At 43.2% G+C, this 20,562-nt stretch overlaps 1 protein-coding gene across 5 annotated transcripts in view; it reads left to right on the top strand.

The window, feature by feature from the left end:
• The window catches only part of grid1b (glutamate receptor, ionotropic, delta 1b), a 533,969-nt gene that overhangs the window by 241,154 nt on the left and 272,253 nt on the right, over positions 1-20,562 (top strand). For all 5 annotated transcript variants that reach the window (XR_012591834.1, XM_074619402.1, XM_074619404.1 and 2 more), the window contains exon 3: positions 16,612-16,896. Coding sequence is in view for 4 of the 5 variants with exons in the window: in XM_074619402.1 (XP_074475503.1) it covers positions 16,612-16,896 (285 nt within the window). In the remaining variant the exon portion in view is untranslated. The remainder of the gene's footprint in view (positions 1-16,611; positions 16,897-20,562) is intronic.

Here is a 20,562-nt window from a genome sequence, read left to right on the forward strand (position 1 = left end):
CTGCTACTGTGGAAAATGTACACAACTGAAATCAAATAATAACTAGAATGGCAGTCTGGGAGTGCAGACCTCCACCAAGGTGCCCAAGTACGATAGCCCCCCCCCCCCCTCTCCGTGCAGCGTGCACCATCATCCACGTGCATTTTTGTTTATGTCAAGATCAGCTGTACGTAGCGGAGCTTCTTAAAACACTTCACAATAAAACTCACCTAAACCGTCGTCGTTACTCTTTCCAACAATCAACAAGTGTGCTTTGGTCCAACTCAACTGTAACTTCACCGAGTTTAATGGGAAAAAACGCAGAATCTACATTGTGCCACACCCCAACCCTCCAAAAAATGTAATTCAAATCCATCACGGACTTTTGGAGTAATCCTGCTAACAAACAAACCAACAAACCAACAAACCAGCGGCGGTGAAAACACAACCTCCCTCCTAGGCATTCTCTCTCTGAACATGTCTGAAGACCCTGAACAGTCCACTGCTTCCTCCGGTGGGAGCAGGCCTGCAGCCGTTTAGCTCCCTGGGATTGTTTTGTTTTATCTGATTGGCTCATTGGTCAGCGAGAGCATGAGTGGGGGTCGGGGGGGGGGATATGAATCTACCAATTTATTTTTCTATTTTGTCTCTCCGTCTCCTCCCCCGCCCGCTCTCATCGTCGTCTCCATTAATAGAACCTGCACAAACAAGGTTGCCCTCAGACAACCTTTACCTCAGTTAGTTTCCAGTCTTACATCTCTTCAGTGATAGATAGCATGCTGTGCTCTTCCACATGATATTATACTCTCTGTCCTGAGGGGAGGTTCACTTCTCAGGCCTTTCACATCAAACATCCAGCATGTTCACAGAGAAAGTGTCCAGGCTCCCGCGGGGCCGTCAAGTGTCCCCGTGCTTCCCTTCAGGCCACAACGTCCACATATAACCCGACCTCAGTCTCACACCGCCATGAAGGAGCTCTGGATGGTTCAAGTGAGGCGGTTGATTGTGAAGAGGCCGCTGTTTGTTGGCACCACAGAAACCGTAATCCACCAAACAGATGGGCTCTAAGAGCTGTGGCCAAACAAAACCAAAAGATCCACAATTACAGGCGGACTCATTTCGCTGTGTAGACACGAGCAGCGAGCAGCGAGCAGCCGCTGGTTGTTTAACACAGACACATTCAGCGTCTATTGAATATTTTAAGCTTCACAAAGTCTGTAAATTGGTTGTTTGAGGGATGTGTGCTCGTTTTGGTGGCTGCGTTTCAGGGATAAACAAGTCCAGAGTTTGATCGTGTGTGAGCCATCTGCCATCAACGTTAAAACTCTACGTTACTGCGTGCACTCCCACATGCCCACTGTGGACGCCGAGCGCTGATCCAAGCACCCGTTCGTTTGGGTTCAGTGAACATATATGATTCAGGTATAATTCCTCCGCAGCCATTACAGGAATCCTGCATGTAGAATAGAACATCTAATTGATTGACCTTTATGTAAGAAGGCTTTAGATAGCAGAGAGGAGGATGGTGTTATAGTATCGGAGGGTTTCTGTAACTGCACGGTGAGCCTATAGAGGTTTAATCCTGTGTGTTTAGGAAACTGGCCGAGCCTCCACACCGGCCTGCATGCTGACACAAGCATGGCGTGTCTTGAAATGTAAATACTGGAGGTAGAATAAATGTGCTTCCTCCAGCAGCAGAGGATGAGGAGCAGAGGGAATCAAAACAGGAGGAAGATTGACACTGGGGAGTAGAGGTGTGGCAACCAGAGAGGGCAATGCTAGTTATTGGTCATCTGTGATGTTGTTGAATGTGGAGCCAGAGGAGGTTTTGAAGGACTGGGGTGATTCAAACTGTTCTTGTACACCGTCCGTAGCTGTATCTACGAAAAGTAGATGCACTGTAATATGTTTATACCTCACAAAATCAATTTGTATGTAATCGCCGCACCAGAACGCCGCATAGGGAGGAGGTCCGGGTGGAGGGGTCGGTCTAAAAATACCAGACTTTCACCAGGAGACCGCCGTTTGTGTCCCGTGTGAAACCACAAGTCAACGTTGATTTATAAGTCACATAAGTAACGCCACTTCTGGAGTTATTTTAAGCCAAACCACCGTCTTTTCCTAAACCTAACTAAGTAGTTTTCTTGCCTAAACCTAAGGAAGTTGTTTCTTGTGAACACAGAAGTTGATCTTGTAAAGACTGTGTGCATGTATTGAGCGGATGTTAACACGTGTTACTCGTAGGAAAACAAACCAAAAAGGAGGAATAACTTTTTTGTAAGATAATCATACAAACCGTTTTATGAGAATACGTTGAACAAACACACGACTTTTAACCAGGAAACCAGTGTTCAAGATCGGTGTTTTGTTTTGCAAGTTACGTTAGTGAGATTTGTCACGTGTTTTTTGTAGTTATGTTGCGTTGTTTCCGTACACATTTCACTTTGTTTACTACTAAGCCAACCATGAGGTTTTTCTCTTAAACCTAACTAAGTGGTTCTGTTGCCTAAACTGAACTGTGGATGTTGCTGTAGTTGTGTTGCGTGGCGTACAAATGACATGCAAAAAGGTTCAAATGCGTCCTTGTGACACGAGGAGTGTCCGTGTAATGTTGTGCTATTTATACGCCTTCCTGTGTTGCCTGGTCTGGTGCACTTCCAGTATAGTACAGGTTATCTTCTGTGAACCTGCGTAGGAGTTGCTAGAGAGCTAAGACTGGAAACTTGGATGGTGTGCCAGGTGGGTGTACATCCATACATAAATATAATAGGATGAATGAGATGTGGAATTATCCGGGCTGCAACCTTAACTGATGGTGATGTTGTTTCTCTGTGTCTGTTAGCTTATAATAGGACCTTTACCGCTCAGTGTTTGCTTACCTGAAGCTTGTGGAAAGGCATTCTGGGAAATATAGGAAATGAGTGTATGAAGTAAAGGAGGCTGAGGTAAAGTAGGTTCCCCCTCAGAAAGTGACACAACCGATTGATGATGCATCTATCAGCTCCTCTACCTGTCTGCCTCCATGTCTGCCTGTCTATCTGTCTTCCTGTCCATTTCACTTGTTTCTGCCGGCCACCTGTCTCTTTGTCTTGTCCGCTCATTTATTCTTTTATTTCTCCATCTCGACTCCTACTTCTCCATCTCGCCGCCCGTCCTGTCAGTCTGCAGATCTGATTGCCGTCAGACGTCCACCTGTCTGTCTCTCTGTCTGTCTGTCTGTCTGTCTGTCTGTGTGTCTGTTTGTCTGTGTGTCTGTCTGTCTGTCTGTCTGTCTGTCTGTGTGTCTGTCTGTCTGTGTGTCTGTCTGTCTGTCTGTCTGTCTGTCTGTGTGTCTGTCTGTCTGTGTGTCTGTCTGTCTGTCTGTCTGTCTGTGTGTCTGTCTGTCTGTGTGTCTGTCTGTCTGTCTGTGTGTCTGTCTGTCTGTGTGTCTGTGTGTCTGTGTGTCTGTCTGTGTTGTGTTGTAGTGGAGGCTGATGGATGGCTCTGTCCCTCAGCTGTCTCATTGTGATGAATGCCCCCCAGAGACGATCCCGCTCTCACTAATACATCATTACCTCTCGCCTTATAACACACTCACTTTCCCCGCCTCACACACACACACACACACACACACACACACACACACACACACACACACACACACACACATGCCTACACATGTAGTGCTCCATCTTGTTTAGTTTAATGCGGAGGAAATGGCATTAATGCCGCCAGCGGTCAACGTTTAACTTCCCCACTAACCATCTAACCATCCCCTCACCTGTAGGACTGTGCGGTGCTCCAGCTGCTGTGTATGTTATTGGGTCAAAAGGTCCTGCAGCTGAGTTGAATAAGCTGTTGTGCACATAGACTACATCCACTCGGCATTGACTTCAGCCCGTTACAGCGATACGTCAACGTGGGCACCATATTGGACAGGGCAAGACTGAGGGGGAGCTAATAACGTCTACATTTCTCAACCGATTCCAACCAGTCGTTATTATATTAAAGGGTTAATGATCTACGTGGTGTAGCTAATAAAGTTTAGTCTCCAGTTACTTAGAATCTGGATAGTCGAGCTCTAATCGCTGCTAGACGCTCAGGAGACGAGTGTGTACCGTCGGCTGACATGAACTGACTTACTGACCTGATAGAAAATATTTCATTTATCAGAAGGAATTATTAAAACTCACGTTTGTCAAGTATGGCTTTGACTTAATTTCCTTGTTTAAGGTTAATACTTGAAGAGAGGTCCCTGTATAATATAATATAAAATAATATAATATAGTATAATTTAATATAGTATAATTTAATTTAATATAGTGTAATATAGTATAATACAATATAATATAATATAACATAGTATAATATAATATAATATAGTATAATTTAATATAGTATAATTTAATTTAATATAGTGTAATATAGTATAATACAATATAATATAATATAATATAGTATAATTTAATATAATATAATATAATATAGTATAATTTGATATAATATTATATAATATAATATAATATAATATACAATGAAATGTCTTCCTTTGTTTTAGTGATCATGCTTTCAGTCTATAGTCTACCACTAACACTGCTACTCTAATTACTATTATGTACTAACTAATACGAGCAATCAGAATAACAGGCAAATAGTAGTACATACATAAATTATGGTAACAATAAATACAAGTATAGTAATATTAGTTATGATCTGAATTTATTGAAATAATGGTGATATTAGAGGTTCATAAAAAAATCAAATAATCTAATAGTGTAATTGTTAACCAAGACATGCCATCAGTTTTATTTCTTGCCCATATTAGACACTTAGACACACAATACATTGTTTTAATAATACATTTCATATTTTAAACACAATATCATGTTAGATATGAACATCAATAAGCTAACATTAGCTTATATTGATTATCTAACAATCAGGAACGTTAGCCAGCTCTTATCTGATGTTACGGAAGCAGACATTTTGTAAAGATTTAACGTTAACTCGAAGAGTTGATAATGTGACAAATGCTTAAAGGAAAATGTGATATGATGGTACTATTTTTTAATAATTACCTAATTATTGATTGAATCCCACCGTATGGAAGGACAGACTGCGGATCCAGGTTAACGTACGACGTTAACGTATTTAACAGTTTTTTATTAAACGTTTTGGGAAAATAAAAATAAATGGTGATGTTAACTTCACGTTACGTTCTAGTGCTTTTGATCCAGATAGAACAGCAGCGCCTCGTTCACTTGTACATGTTTAGGGGCCAGTCTTGCCCTGTCCAATATGGCGCCCACGTTGAGTTGTTGGCTCCACCCACTGGAACACAAACGCCCAGCATCACTGAAACCTTCAGTATGAGTCAGATTCAGGCTGCACACCCATCACACTTGACTACACTGATTAACTCCATTAAACTGGTGAACATTTTTTAATAATTGCTGTTATTCTTTTCTAAATCATTACATAATAAATTGCCTCAGAGTGGTTGATAGAGATGCAGCAGCGTGGCAGCTGTGAGGCCCTCAGTCAGAGCTCTCTGCAGCCCCCCCCCAGGGGAGCAGTTGGTTCTGGTAAGTGGTGAATGAATGAATACAGAGCAGAGCTGCAGCTGCAGCAGCAGGCAGCGATATGAGATCAGGTCGTTCTACCTGCCGAGGCGGCGAAATTGGCTGAGATGGAGCTCGGGAATTCTGCTCTGCTTTTCTTTTAAAAGCAATTGGGTTATTAGTAACACACACACACACACACACACACACACACACACACACACACACACACACACACAGACAGGTGATAAAACCTGTCCAAGCAGTGCTGCAGGACGGAGGCATCGCCGCATTTAATGGAATACCAACATTTTCCCCCAAATACAAGTGATCCAGGTTGAATCGGGCGCGGCTCTTTGCACTGCAGGTGAAAAACACACAAAATGTGGTTAACAGATTGAACATTCAGGTTCAATAGAAGCATCCAGAGAGCGGAGTGAGCGTGTGAATGAAGAAAGAAGAAACAGGGTGAGGCAGAGACGAGACGAGACGAGATGAGGCTTGGATACAGCTAATGGTTTTGTTTTGTTTGCAGCACATTAGCTCTGTCCGGGCCTGAAACTCATTACTGATAACAACTTCTCCAATTCATCCTGCTGCTTGTGTCTCCACTGAGGCCTGAACCCGTATACAGCTCATATGTACACACACTATTCATTTTATTATTTAGAGATGGATTATTCAGACCGTAATAGATACCAGCGCTTTACATTACTGCTCATTATAGTCAACAGGGAGGAGATATCGGTATACAGTCTGCCTTTAAAATGAGATATCTATTAAAACATCAGCTGAATAAACAAGAGAGGATAATATCTGACAATCTACTACTACTTCTATGATGGTCCTGTGCAGCAAGTTTCAACATTACAAAGTGATTCACTGCACAAGCAGACGATTTAACCTCTTTAGCCCTATAGGGTGCTGGGAGCTGTGGTTCACCTAACACCAGACATCCCCAAAATAAATCAGGAATAGCTCCACAACTAGCAGGTCTATCTGCATGATCTTGGTCTCTATGGATAGGTAAGACCTCAGAGGATTCATCCCCAGTGTCAGTAACATTGTGACTGTTACTATGCCTGAGTAAACTGGGATGAACCAAAGGAACATTTACATTTTTATCCTCACCTAAAATGTTTTTTTCTAGATTAGACAGTGGATAGCAGCATTATAGCAATGATGCCGTGCACAGAGACGCCACTGAATTCATTCAGCTACTCCTCGACTACAACTGAGCCAAAGCAGATATAAATAACACAAAGCACATAGATTCTATAAAGGTTTTAGTGAGGATAGGACCAAGCGGACTCTCCATTTGGAACACCTGGATACCCAAAGTTTGCCAAATGGGGTTTGGTGACGGCAACCAAACGTCCATAATATTAATAATAATAATAAATTTAATTCAACACTTTAAAACACTGGGCGCCTCCCTTGGGAGGTGTTCCAGGCACGACCAGCTGGGAGGAGGCCACGGGGAAGACCCAGGACTAGGTGGAGAGATTATATCTCTACTCTGGCCTGGGAGCGCCTCGGGATCCCCCAGTCAGAGCTGGTTAATGTGGCCCGGGAAAGGGAAGTTTGGGGTCCCCTGCTGGAGCTGTTGCCCCCGCGACCCGATCCCGGATAAGCGGTTGAAGATGGATGGATGGATGGACTTTAAAACACAGTGAAATCTCAAGGTGCTTGTGTGAGTTTGATTATTATTATTATTATTATGCTGCGTTGAGCTTCTTTCCTTCAGGTAACAACGTGACCTTTCCTCTTCGCGCCCTCACAAGGCAGCTATTGTGACCACATTCATCACGACTCCTGAGAGAGAGGGTCCCTTACTCTCAGTGTGGCTTTCCCTATTATAAAAGGAAACATGTATGCACACATAGAGATGTAAGACGATGTATGAAGACACACCCAGTCCTCCAGTGTCCACAGGGCATCGGCTGGTTGGTTGGAGGCTGAAGTAACCGTAATAAAGTCCTGGTGTGCACCATTAGGATCCGAACAGGTCATTCATCTCAACCCCTTATTAACAGAGACGTTGTTGAGCAGCAGCTCAGTGAGGCGTCGGGGGGGTGGTGTGGTGTTGTGGTGCAGGGTGTTATGGGTAATGGGGCTCCAGATCCATGGAGATAGATAGTTTAATTAAGCATGAGAGGATTTAAGCCCCCATCGGCCCTCAAAGGTGAAAAATGAGCTCCGAGGGCGGAGGAAGCCATGTTGAACACAATGTGTGTGTGTGTGTGTGTGTGTGTGTGTGTGTGTCTGTGTGTGTCTCTCATTCTATAAACAAAGAACAATGTATAAATCTATTTATTTATATATTAATAATTAGAATTATAATTATTAATTAATTATAATAATTAAATCTAAATGACAAATATGTAATTTATCATGAAAGGTTTAGTTTTTGTTCTTTAAATGTTTATTATTTATTTATAATATTGCAAAAAATAATGGTGGAGAAATAGGAATCCATTTTTTCTAGGAAAACTCAACACTGTTTCCACTTTTCCTCTTTTTGACAAAGACATTTTCCGCCGGCATGAACAGTAGCTTGACAGTGTTGTGTCAAGTAGCTTGTATGAAAGAATGTGGGATCTATAATAGTGTATCCAGCATAGAGCCTGATGCTACGAATAGCAGCGTATTTTATTGTAAAATTGGAATTAATGACTTCTCAAAGTCATCCCGTGTGTCGCTCACACCCTCCAGCTGGCTGTTAACGAGGGTCTTTTGGCACAGAGAAGTACTCGTATCGGTACTCGGTATCGGAGAGTACCCAAATGTAACTACTTGTAGTACTAGTAAAAGTATTGGTGCATCCCTAGTGTTAATGTCTGTATGTTCTGTTACACCTGTACTTCTACTATGTCACACTGAGAACAAACACACGTCCGTCTTTAAGCACTTGTCTTGTGGATAACACCATCATGTGAACCCTGAGCTCAGGCCACCTCCTGCTCTCTCTCTCCAAGCCAAACAGTCGCTCTGCTTCTCAGCCTCTCAGCCTCTCAGCTGCATTACCATATCCCCTCTAGGTGGTAAAACTCATACTTGGCAAATAGATTCGTAGTCGCCCTCAGCAGGAGAGCTGAAAAATGAATATTAAAAATGGGCGTTCCGTGCTATTGTTTGCTCGTGCTATATATCTTTTGATTGATCAACAGCAGCAACATGAATCCTCATCTCCATGAAAATATTGGTGGATTAATACTGTAATGAAAAGACATGATGTGTCTGGGCTTTAAAGACAGACAGCAGAGGAGGACAAAGAGGGAATAAGAAGCAGAGAATCCCCTCCATCTTCCTGCTTTGTCTCGTGCCACTGATCTGTTCAATAAGGCCTTGTCTGGTAGCACTAATCCTTTTGTTTTGTTATGCCACTCTGGCTATCTGTTTCCACCGCCTATCGATTATCTGTGCTTCCCTGCCCTCTGCAGCGACACATGACTGAATCTCATTTCCCCTCGCATTGTGTTGCAGGAACTTTAAAAACAAACCCGGCTGCCGTCTTAATTCGTGGAGCCAGAAGGCGTGAAAAAAGTGGAGGTGAGATTAAAAGCAGCAGGATGAGCAGATGATCTGATACGAGCGTGCACTGTATTAGAAACTAAGGTCATTTCCAACATGTGGAAGTTACAGATAAGACATCTAGTGTGACTTGTTAATTGTTTATCTGCAGGCCACAGCGGGTAGAGAAGAAGCAGAAGATGGGAGGCTGTGTATATACATCTATATATATATAGATATATATACAGTAGATGTTTAAACAGACACTGAGATGTCTGAAGGATGGCTGCTATAGAGTTGATGAACAGCTGGTCAGGGAGCGCTGGAAGGCAACACGAGAGTCTCTGAGTGCAACCTGGTGTCAGTGAATCCCACATTTCCAGAACATGGAGTTTATTGCAGGCTGGTAAGCTGCCAGAGTGGAGTGGCTGCAGGACTCATTCTGCCTGCTACTGTTTTACCTTAGATGGAAATCAGCGTATTACCGGTGAAAGTGGGTCAGCGTTTGACTTCATACAATCCTGGAAAAATAAAAAGATAAGTAAGAGAACAGCTCGTATAGCAAATGTTAACACATGTTTAATATTAAACTATTAGGCATGTACATTAAAGCCCCCCGCCAGAGAGTTTTACTTCCTGTTTTTTAGTCAACGTTCTTTGTCAAACAGAGAATGGGGGTGTGGTTAATAGTCAGATGTAATTCATCACCATGGCAACCAGATTGCATCGTATTAGATTAATTTACTGTTTATCAGACCACAAATGAGACAAGAATTATCTCAACACACCGACTCTCTCTCTCTCTCTCTCTCTCTCTCTCTCTCTCTCTCTCTCTCTCTCTCTCTCTCTCTCTCTCTCTTTCTTTCACACTTCTTCACCGTCTCCTCCTGGTGAGGCGGCTGTCTGGCTGCTGCTGCTGCACCGAGGAGCCGCACCGCCGCACGCCGCAGCTCTAACAGGACTTTTCTCTGGTTTTCTGTTGAGCTGAAAGTTGTGCTCCCCGTCGTTCGGACCTGTTCGAGGCCCGCTAACCTCCAGTATCAGCTGCTTTCTATTCATTTATCTCCTGGAGGAGGAGACAGTGAAGAAGAGAGCGAGTGAGAGAGAGACAGTCAGTGTGTTGTGTTAATTCTGCCGGTGGGATTTTCCTGTAATCGACTACGTTGATTTCACCAGTTCTCCGCACACATAAATGCCATTGTGAAAATAAACACACTAAACTAATTTGGAAAAACCAAATGAATGTAAATGAAAACTCTGTTATAGCTGATGCAACAAGTTGGTCTAGCTAACTACACCTAACCAGCTACCCACTGAGCAAAGACACGTCGAAAAGACATCAACTTAACGTCTGTGTCGAAGTCCAAAGACGTCCACTGAGGAGGCAGAATGAAATTTTGCGACGTCTTTTTTGAACGTCTTTTTAACGTTCAGCTGTTGATGTCAACCTGAGTTGCACATCCACAGACGTCCAAAAAGGCCCCTAACCAGACGTTCAAATATTGAACCCAACTTCCACGTCCACCAGACGTACAGAAGTGGGTCTGGACTGACGGACGTTACACAGACATGATCTGAACGTCTTCCTGATGTCACACGTTTGCTGTGTAACTACACCTAATTAGCTAACTACAGCTAACTAGCTAGAAAGACAAACTGACAGACAGATGAACAGATTCATCGGTTTGCTGCTGCTCAGACTCAAACCAGCATGAGAGCGCCTGCGTAAACTTGGAGGATGACACACACTGGAGATGGGCTTTAATTAGATGGCTGAATGTAAATGATGCTTTTATGTCGGAGCTTTCTGCATGCTTGTGATGGTTTCATCCCAAATGCATCAACTGAAGAGGAGCAGGGATGTCACTGAGGCTCTTTAAGGGATGCAGTCTGATGGAAGACCTTTAATGAGAAGCTGTAGTTTGCATTTCATTGACTTCATTCTGTGAATTCTACATTTTTTCATTCCTTAATCATACTCAGTGAGATTGTGCTTTACTATCGAATAATTAGCTACTTAGGATGTGATGTATTAGAAAGCCAAGAAGACCAGAAACTGCATATACAATCTCCATTAGTTCTCATCTCTGCGGTGGTGCTTATGCTGATTTGTATAATATTAAAGCTTTTCAGCTTGCTAATGCATCACATGCCAGGTTTGTGTTACCGCCTCTTTCACTGCACACAGGCACATATTCTCCTCTCATTTATGAAAACCATCTGTTTACCCAGAGAAGATTGCAGGCAGCTGTAAGGATGTTTACATCCTCGACAAATCACTCCGACTGGGTATTCCTGAATGTGATATTTAGACATCATGTCTCTGCATCTAAATCACATCCAGTCACCGCTGCAGCATTCTGTATAAACCCATCACTGCTCAAGGATAAGATGTTTGTTTCTGTGAGCTCATTTAGGAGCTAAGATATTGATAAAGATCACACTAATAAGGAGAGAGGCGGAGGCGGGAGATCTTTGTCTTGTTCCGACTCTAATGGTTTTTGTCTCCCGCCGTCTGGTAGGAGTCACTCTGTAAGTGTCATTAGGATGCACGGGTAGTCGCTTCGGCTAAATATTGCGCAGGCTTCATTTAGCACAGATGAAACCATGACTCACTGTGGACTCGTAGAGCGAGTGAGTCACGTCGCAACCCAAATCATTTCAGCTGGAAGCTGGAGTGAGTTATTCCAGCAGCTACTGGCGTTATGTCGCCGAAGCCTCCAAAGCCATTAGTCCCATTCTAGTATATTATGCTAATTGGTCCTCGGTGATTTCAGCGCCGGACCGACTGTGAATATCAGTCTCTGATGCTCCTAGGCTCATTAAACATGGGATTGTTCTTGTCATGTGGAGAGCCATCAACAGAAGACACGTGACCCGTTATGGATCTTTGTTTAATTGAGATTTACAGGGCGTTATTGAGGAGGCATGCTGGGAAATGATTTCCCTGATCCTTAAAGCTAAACACTAATCAGTGTTTCTTTTTGTTGATAGTGAGCCAAATGACTACATGCAATGTGAAAGGGTTCACTTGACTCAAACACATTACCATCAACTTTGCACTCTCAACTCTTCAGAGAATTCAGTATGTTTCTGACCATTTTACCATTTTCTCTTGTTTTCTCTTGGGCTGAAAGTTGTGCTCCCTATCAATCGGACCTGTTAGAGGCCCGCAAACCTCCGGTATCGGCTGCTTTACGTTAATTTATCTCCGTTAATTCAGTTGGCAGTGGGCCAAATGACTACATGCAATAGAGTGCTGCAGGAATGAGTCCTAAAACCCAGAAAGGAGTTAGCATTTTAGCACTTCCTGTTCCCTCGTCTGGAAGTCAATGTTTTTTTTAAGTTGTTTTTTAGTTTGATGCCTGAAATAAGGTCAGTGGTTAACACAAGCTGAAGTAAAGGATAATTGTTGTATTATTGTGTATTTCACAACAATGACCCGCTAGATGATCCGTTTTGTTGTACAACGTGCAATGCATCAATAATAACCCACTTGTGAATTTTTAAGCTTTTACGCGTCTAACAAGTGGTTAATGAGACGACTAAATGTCATCACACCGACTTGTCCTCCTTTACAGCCTTGTTGTGTTTACTGACGCTCATGTGACCGTGGTCTAACGTTAGCTTTTTACTTCTGGTGATTGTATTCACGCTTCAAAATTATTAGTGGAGATTATCTTGATGAACAAAACGTATAAATATCATTAACGTGTGTTTGCCACAGAGCTGATTTTCTGCAATAATCCAAAACCCAATGGAACAATCCCATTGGCTTTTATTGGAGGGAACCAAGGAGATGCTAATTTCCTGGTTAGCCTACAAAAATACATCATTCCTGGAGCACTCTATGTGAAAAGGTTCACTTGACTAAAAGAAATTACCATTGTTCAGTCTATTTCCGACCCTTTTACTGTCTGTCCTGCAACTGGGCTCTCGTCCACCTTGTTTCCAGAGCACCTGTGATCATCAAACAAGCTCTGGTACACTGTACACACCTGGACAGCAGCAGAAAGTAGAGGAACTTAGCTGGTAAAGAAAGTGACACATTTCGCAGCTAAAGAGCCAGATGTTTCTCTCCGGCCCTGAAACTGAAACCCTCCACAGAAAGCAGGAATAATAAAGTTGCTGGTGGATTAGTAGCTCCTTCAGGCTCATTTTCAAGAAGCTGTTGAGGAAAGTCCCCATCCTGACCTCCATCGTGTGTGCATCAGCAGTGACACACTGATTTATTTTTATTAAATTGACCCGATGAGTCAGATTCCGATCTTATCTGGAGGGGCTTTTAGCACAAAAAAACACATTTACTAATTTAATACTAGATTGCTCTCTAAATGCTTCAGTGCAAGTTCATTAGCTCCACTTTCACGGAGGCCACATTTGTCTCATTATCTTTTAGACAATTTAAATTTTGTTGGTGGAATTATCGTCTCGTCATCACTTCCCCAAACCGCCGGATGCTGACGAAGCACGTCTTGAAAAACAGCGTGTGCTGTTCCCTTAATGGAGATGCATTCTGTGCACGTAGAGAACAGCTGAACGCTGATGGTCTCCTGCATGCCGCTGTCCTCCGTTTGTTCTCAGCTCGGAGAGATGCAGTCCAAGTTCAGCCAAGTTTGACTCATCAAACATTAAGCGGCAGGGTCCCTGCGACCAGCCAGCTGTTCTGCCACTGAATTTCCCTTTTTTTTGGAAGGAAGACTACCTGGCTATGCTTCTTGCTGTTCTGCCTATGCATATCTCCTGTTTTTTTTTTACATTTCCCCGGTGGGAGCTCCGTCCTAACATGCCTGCTGCACTTTGGAGCATCTCTTGACCTTAAAGTCCGGACAGATCTTCTACTGCAGAGAAAGTGGGGCTCTAACCGGAGATGAAAAGGGCTGCTGAGAGGCTTAAACTGTGGCTGTCAGGGGAGACAGAGCTCCATGTGGTTTTGCAAATGTTAGGAAAGTAGACAACAGGCCTTCCCTTGAAGGGAGACGTTCACTGTAACATTTAAAATAACAGCAGTTGATGATGCACCTTGCATTCCTGTGATGATGTTGTAATACACTCTACAGATTATATAGAAACAGGTAACTTTTCAGCATCTATGGTAAAACCAACTCAGTCTCACCAAATGTTGTATGAATGACACTGTAATTCAAAAGGCATTTAGCATGCAATAAGAACGCTGTTCATGTTTTTGGCGTGTCATTTTTTTATATGAATATGCTACGCTCAGAGCTAGTGACGTAGAATAAAACGAGAGACACTGCTGATGGCGGGAGGGAGGGGAGGTGGATGTGTCCAGCAAACACAGGACTTTCAACCAGGAGACCGCTTGTTCATGTCCTAAAGTCTTGAGTTATTTTGAAGTTATACGTTACGTGTTTTCCGTATTTATGTTAGGTTGTTTCTTACTTTTACTTGGTTTACATACTCAGCCCAACCAGGATGTTTTTCCCTAAACCTTGTTGCCTAAACCAGGCTGTTCTCATAAACCATTCATAGCTATATACCTACAAAAAGTAATGGACTGTAATTCTTAGCGTTGATGTTTTAGTCACATAAGCTAATTTCCGTACTTAAGTTACGAGATTTCCGGAGTTGATTTAACCCAAACCCCAATCTTTTCCTCAACATAACTAAGTGTTTTTTGTCACAGAACTTCTGTACTTAAGTTACATCACTTCCAGTTTGGCCTAACTTAGCCACGATTTTTTTCCTAACCCTAGCTACGTAGTATTCCTGCCAAAATCTAACAAAGTCGATCTTTTCGTCATCCTAACTAAGTGGTGTTGCCTAATCCTAAATTGTTTTTAAGTTGATCTACACGCTCCATTGTTCATTTTTAAGTTAACCTTAGGTAAATAAATTGTTTGGTTTTATATATAACCTTGTGTGGAAATCCCTTTTTTGTCACATTCCCTGAGCCAGTTTGTGACAATTGGGGGCTCGTCCGGGATGTCCGGTTTGTTCTTAAGAGGGCGGGGTGTGACGCCCCTCCTCCTGTCTTTGAGGCTGCTCTGGCCAACCTCAGCAGGCAGTTGGCTGATGAGGGAGGGTTGTGGCATTAAATGACATGCAGTAAGCCTAAAATGTGCTTTCATGACACACGAAAAAGTGCTATTTATACGTCTTCCCATGAGATCCGGTTGTGTAAAGAAAAGTCAGTGGAAAAATGGATAAAAAAATGCTGCCAGTGAAAATAATCCACTCAGCAATTACCTCTCCAGCAAAATGTAGATAAACATGACTCCCAGAGGAAGGTTAACAGAGGACAGTAAAAGGACTCAACATAAACATAGGTCAGATTCAGTGTTTGAACACACGACCAACGCTGTCGTTTTACTGATGAGTAACATCCAACGGGTGCCACCCCGCTAATATTAAAATGTGTGCATTAGAAGTACAGAGAAGTCGGGGCTCCTGAGGGAAAGTTAAACTGTGGCGTCTGCAGTTTGGCCTCTTGCTCTGGCTTGTGTGGCTCCTAACAGGGTTTGATGTAGCTGCTTCAAAGGGAGCGAGCCCACAGAGAATGATTAGCTGGCATCCTTGCGCTGCCTCAGCACTGTGTGTGTACACTGTGTGCTATCTGGTTTAATAGAGGAGTTTAAATGTGCAAAGGCGATGGCTGGAGATGATACTGTCGCTGTCTGAGGATGTGAAAGCACAGAGTGAAACTGTCTCAGCAGGACTTGGAACTCACAGGAGTTCAGTTTTAGAGGCAGCACTTAGGAATATTGTAGGGTGGCAGCAACGTGGGTGTTTGGAGGTTAGACCGGGCATAGGGCAGCTTTTATGGGGCACGTCAACATCAGGGAGGGGGGTTGGTTGTAAAGTAGATTCAGCAGCTAGATGTGCAGTGTCAGTGGGTAAAGTGTAGTGAAGTGAAGTGTGGGGCACGGAGGCGGGCAGGTTTACATTCATGTTAACAGCAACCTGTGATTTACTTCCACCTCTCCAAAGTGGATAAGTGAGGATCAACATGTTCCTTCATGTCGTCTCACTCTGCCGAGGTGTACAGTAACATACCTGGAGACGTAGTGTTGGAGTGGAAACACTCAAGAGGTGCACATGGGCTGCGGTCGGACAGTCCAAAAAGCACGACCTGTGTACAATCTATTTTCTTTTTCCTCTTGAAAACGAGATGCTTGTGCTCACTGTGTCCATTCTCTGCATGCCTCAGGTTCCACATGTTTAGTTGTTTTTCTACTCAAACAGTGATGACAGCTGGTTGACTGAGACTGTCGTGGCGTTCAGATGAACCTTTAGCTTAGCCTCAACAGACCGGACATGTGACCTGTGTAATCATCCGAGTTTCTGCTCTGGAGTGCAGGTTTAGAGGTTCAGAAGTAGGTCAGAGATAAGCATTGGTGTTACCTGTCAGACCGTTCAGTACATTTATGATTATGCAGCCTAATAACTGTAGTGAGAGGTCAAGACATCGTTTAGCATTAGTACTGGGCTCCTTTAGCAGCCTTACTTCTCCCTGGCTGCACCGATGTGCATTGTGTGCTTCAGAATGAATTCATGACAATTTTACCAAATTAAACTGCTCTCTTTATCTCCCTCTCTCTCCTCTCTCCTCCTCCAGCCTGCGAGCTGATGAACCAGGGTATATTGGCGTTGGTCACCTCGACGGGCTGCGCGTCAGCCAGCGCGCTGCAGTCCCTGACGGACGCCATGCACATCCCTCACCTGTACGTCCAGAGGAACAGCGAGGGATCGCCGCGGACTGCCTGCCACATGAACCCAAGCCCCGGCGGGCAGCGCTACACTCTGTCCGCCCGGCCGCCCGTCCGCCTCAACGACGTCATGCTGACCCTGGTGGAGGAGCTGCGCTGGCAGAAGTTCATCGTGTTCTATGACGTTGAGTACGGTAAGTGATCAGCAGATTTCCAGTGGCTTTGCTGGATCGAGGAAACTGCTTTTCTGGGCTTTGAAAGTCGGGATCTTTGTGGATTGTGTAGATGCTGATGGACATTCAGCTACTGGCTGTTGAAAGTTGGTATTTGTTGCAGAGGGAAAACATCCCACTCAAGTTTATCTGTGGAACTTGATCTTGATTCTGATTCACTCATCTGATCGTTGTCTTTAATAAAACAGTTGATATGTTATGTCAAAGGTGATAGAGAGAAGTGCATGTAGCCACTAATGAGATGGTTTTACGCTCATACTCTTTCTTGAAGCGTCTATGGAAATTGTTCTCCTCCCAAACTCTCTGGATTATAGTCTGGATTAATTTGGAGGTCCTTTTTTCCCGGCTGTGTTATTCCCCGGTGTTGGGATGATGCAACGCAGTATAGTTCTGTCTGGTATTTGAACTCTATGGGAGGCCTGTTTCTTCTTTGGGTTTCGGCGGTGAGGCCTACCTTAACATTCAGTATAAGAACAAGTATCACGGCAGGGCGCCGCGACCTCCTGATGACTCACCTGCTCTGCAAAGAAACACACTTGTGCTCACACTGGTTTGCTCTTCGGGTGGTAAAACGTGCCCGTATCTCTGTCTCCGAGCTTGTTTGGTAGATTTTGGAGGACTTAAGTCTCGGCTCAAACTTTGTGTGTCTGAGTACAGAGACAAAAACTGTAGGACATTTCACTTTTCACCCTGTTAAAAGGGCTTGTTTTGGCCTTTTTTCTTATTCAAATTGAGGACCTAAGATAGAGGGTGTTGTTTGCTATACAGACATATTTTTGCATAAAATTGACTTGACTTGTCCAAAACAAAAAAAACGGATTAGAAGAAACTGTTCAGGGTTACTTTGGTGTTTTTTTTTGCAATTTTAAGACTACAAACAGCCCTATCTGTAGTCCCTATCTGCAGAACGTTACATACTCTATTTGTTGATAACTATATTTGGAAATATCAGCTCTCTCTTCCGTTCACCTGATGTTGTAAACTCACATGGAATACATATAGACAAATAATTGAAAAAGCATTAAGAACAGCTGCAGGCTGCCTAAACGATTTTCAATGTCTCCTGGCCTTGGAAAGGTTTCTATGACCGGATATTGCAGCAAAAACTTCAACCATCGACTCTCCTGTCTTCTGTATTTGTTTGGAATAGCTTACTTGGACTGTATCTTAATGAAATCACATTAGGCTCAATGGATTTTTGAGTGTAATCGATACAGGATGGTGGCAATTACAATATAAGGATATAGACAGATGCAGGCATTTAGCCTCTCAGATACTCTTATCCAGAGTGATTTAGAGTAAGTGCATCAGTAGCTGCGGGCCAGGATCTGAATCCTTTAAGAACAAACCGGGGGCACAGTTAACAATAAGAGCAAAGGACAACAGTGAGGCTGCGGAGGAGAACTTTCTATTTCAGCACCACATCCTCACACTGAGAACATGTCCATAAGTATTCAGTTGTAAATGCTTCGGTGCAGCTAATTGATTAATTGAAGATTGCTGTCTTCAATGGCAGATCTATGGTGTCTTTAGTTCTAGCTTCCTTGTATTCTGCCCACATCACATCTCAAGGATGGATTTGGAGAGGTCAGAGCTACATGTTGGATGTCCGAATAGCTGCAGAAAACCCCTTCCACCACACCTGTACGACGTCATCAACGTGATGACGCTGTTGATGGCTTATAGCTGAAACGCGTTCATTTCTATGCCCAGAATAAACTAAAAAAGACACTTTATCTGTGAGTGCCGGGGATTTGTTTCTTCTGTTCTTTCTACTACCTAGCAACCCATACTGTTCAAGATTTGGAGACGTGCTGGCTGCTATTTTCAATTTTGGGCATAAAATAAGTAGGTAACCTAGGTAAAACACTTATTGAAAAAACGCAATGATGGTGCGGAAAACGTGACAAACATCACATGACAACCGTCAGTACAAAACACACGACAAACGTCATTAAAGTAACTTGTCCGGTGTTTGTTGGACCCATCCACCTCCCGACCCGCCCACCACAAGTGGTCTTTCTCACTTTATATACTTCGTAATTACCTCAGAGCTTAGTACAGAGTACGGGAAACATGTGACAAACGTTACGTGACGGCCGTCACTTCATAACACTGCACCTTCATGCAGGCGTGTAATATTCATGTCTCCGCAAAACGTGACGCTGACACACTTTCTTCTGGTGGACAGGCGGGTCTATTACACACTTTGGCGTGAGACTGGGCTGCTGTGCATGTGACGAGTGCATGTTTGTGTCCCATGTGAAACCAAATCAACGTTGACTTATGTTACCTTGATTTTGTTGTGTAACTTATGTCTTTAATGCTTAACCAAGTACTTTTGTTGCGTAAGTAAACCATAAAACTAAGTAAACCTGTGTTGGATGTTTATTGTGAAAAGAAACTGGATGCATGTGACGAGCAGAAACTCTAGGTTTCATGTGAACAAAGAAGTTTATTTCTGGAAAGAGAGTATTTAAATAACGAGCGGAAACTGACACATTGTCCCCGACACGTCCAAAACTGACGTTAGCGGGGTACCTAGCGCGTCACTATTTGAAGCGTAGAGCCACAGACCAAGCGGCTCTTTGACGAGTTGGGAGAGAGGTTGTGTTTTAGCTAGTTTGATTCTTAAATAATTGTGACCAATATATGTGCTGAGCTGTTTACAAATACTTTTTAAATTAACTCCACTATATCTTTGGCATTTCCACTGTGATTTCTTGTTAGCTGTCAGCAGACATAATGCCGATACCAATATATATATATATATATGTGACATGAAGTCATGATCAGATTTATCGTTCTAGATCTACATATCAGTCCTGAAAGAAACTACTGGATAGTTTCAGCCCTCGTTGTCTTCCATTGTTCCTTTGTGTGGAACATTTGGAGCGTCCTCTCTGCTGGCGCTGCTCTACTTCTCTACATCTGTGAGGTGTGAATAAAACACATTACATAACACAGTCACCATGTGCAGTAAGATTACTGGGCAACATAAAAGTGCCTTCACCTTCGCTGTGATGAGCAGCTATTAGTGATTTACAACATCATGTGTTCAGGCTGTGAGCTGCCTCCTCAGCTCCTATATAGCTTCCACCTCACTGTCAAACTAACATACATCATACCTGAACTACTGTATCTCTGCGTGGACATTGTACCCATGATTTGTTTTATTATAGTGCACTGTGCTATTTGTTTGCTCTCTTTATAATGTTGGTTATTGCTGCGGTTGACTGATTGTTGAGGCACAGAATGCATTTTAATAAGAAGAATAAAAGAATCAATCAGTGATTTTGATCACTGAAACATTTTCTTCTATCAGACTCCGTCGTTGGTTTCATGTACAGTTTCTGTTCCCCCTGTTATCCACACAATGGAGTCATGAATACAAAGCTAAACACTGATAACTGCTCCTCAGCATTAGTGTGTTTTAGGAGATGTTTTCTTTTCTTAAGCGAGTGCAGCGTGAGACGGCAGTCAGGGTGAATAAACCACCCTGTCTTTGGACAGGTTTAACGGATGCTGTGCTCTGATGTGAAGCCGCCCTCCAGCTCTGATATGAACAAGTGTCAGACGGAGTGATGAGAGCTGAGAGTAAACCTCTGATCCGGCTCAGACCAGCAG

The sequence above is a fragment of the Sebastes fasciatus genome, chromosome 20, assembly GCF_043250625.1.
Source record: "Sebastes fasciatus isolate fSebFas1 chromosome 20, fSebFas1.pri, whole genome shotgun sequence".
Taxonomy (NCBI): Eukaryota; Metazoa; Chordata; class Actinopteri; order Perciformes; family Sebastidae; genus Sebastes; species Sebastes fasciatus.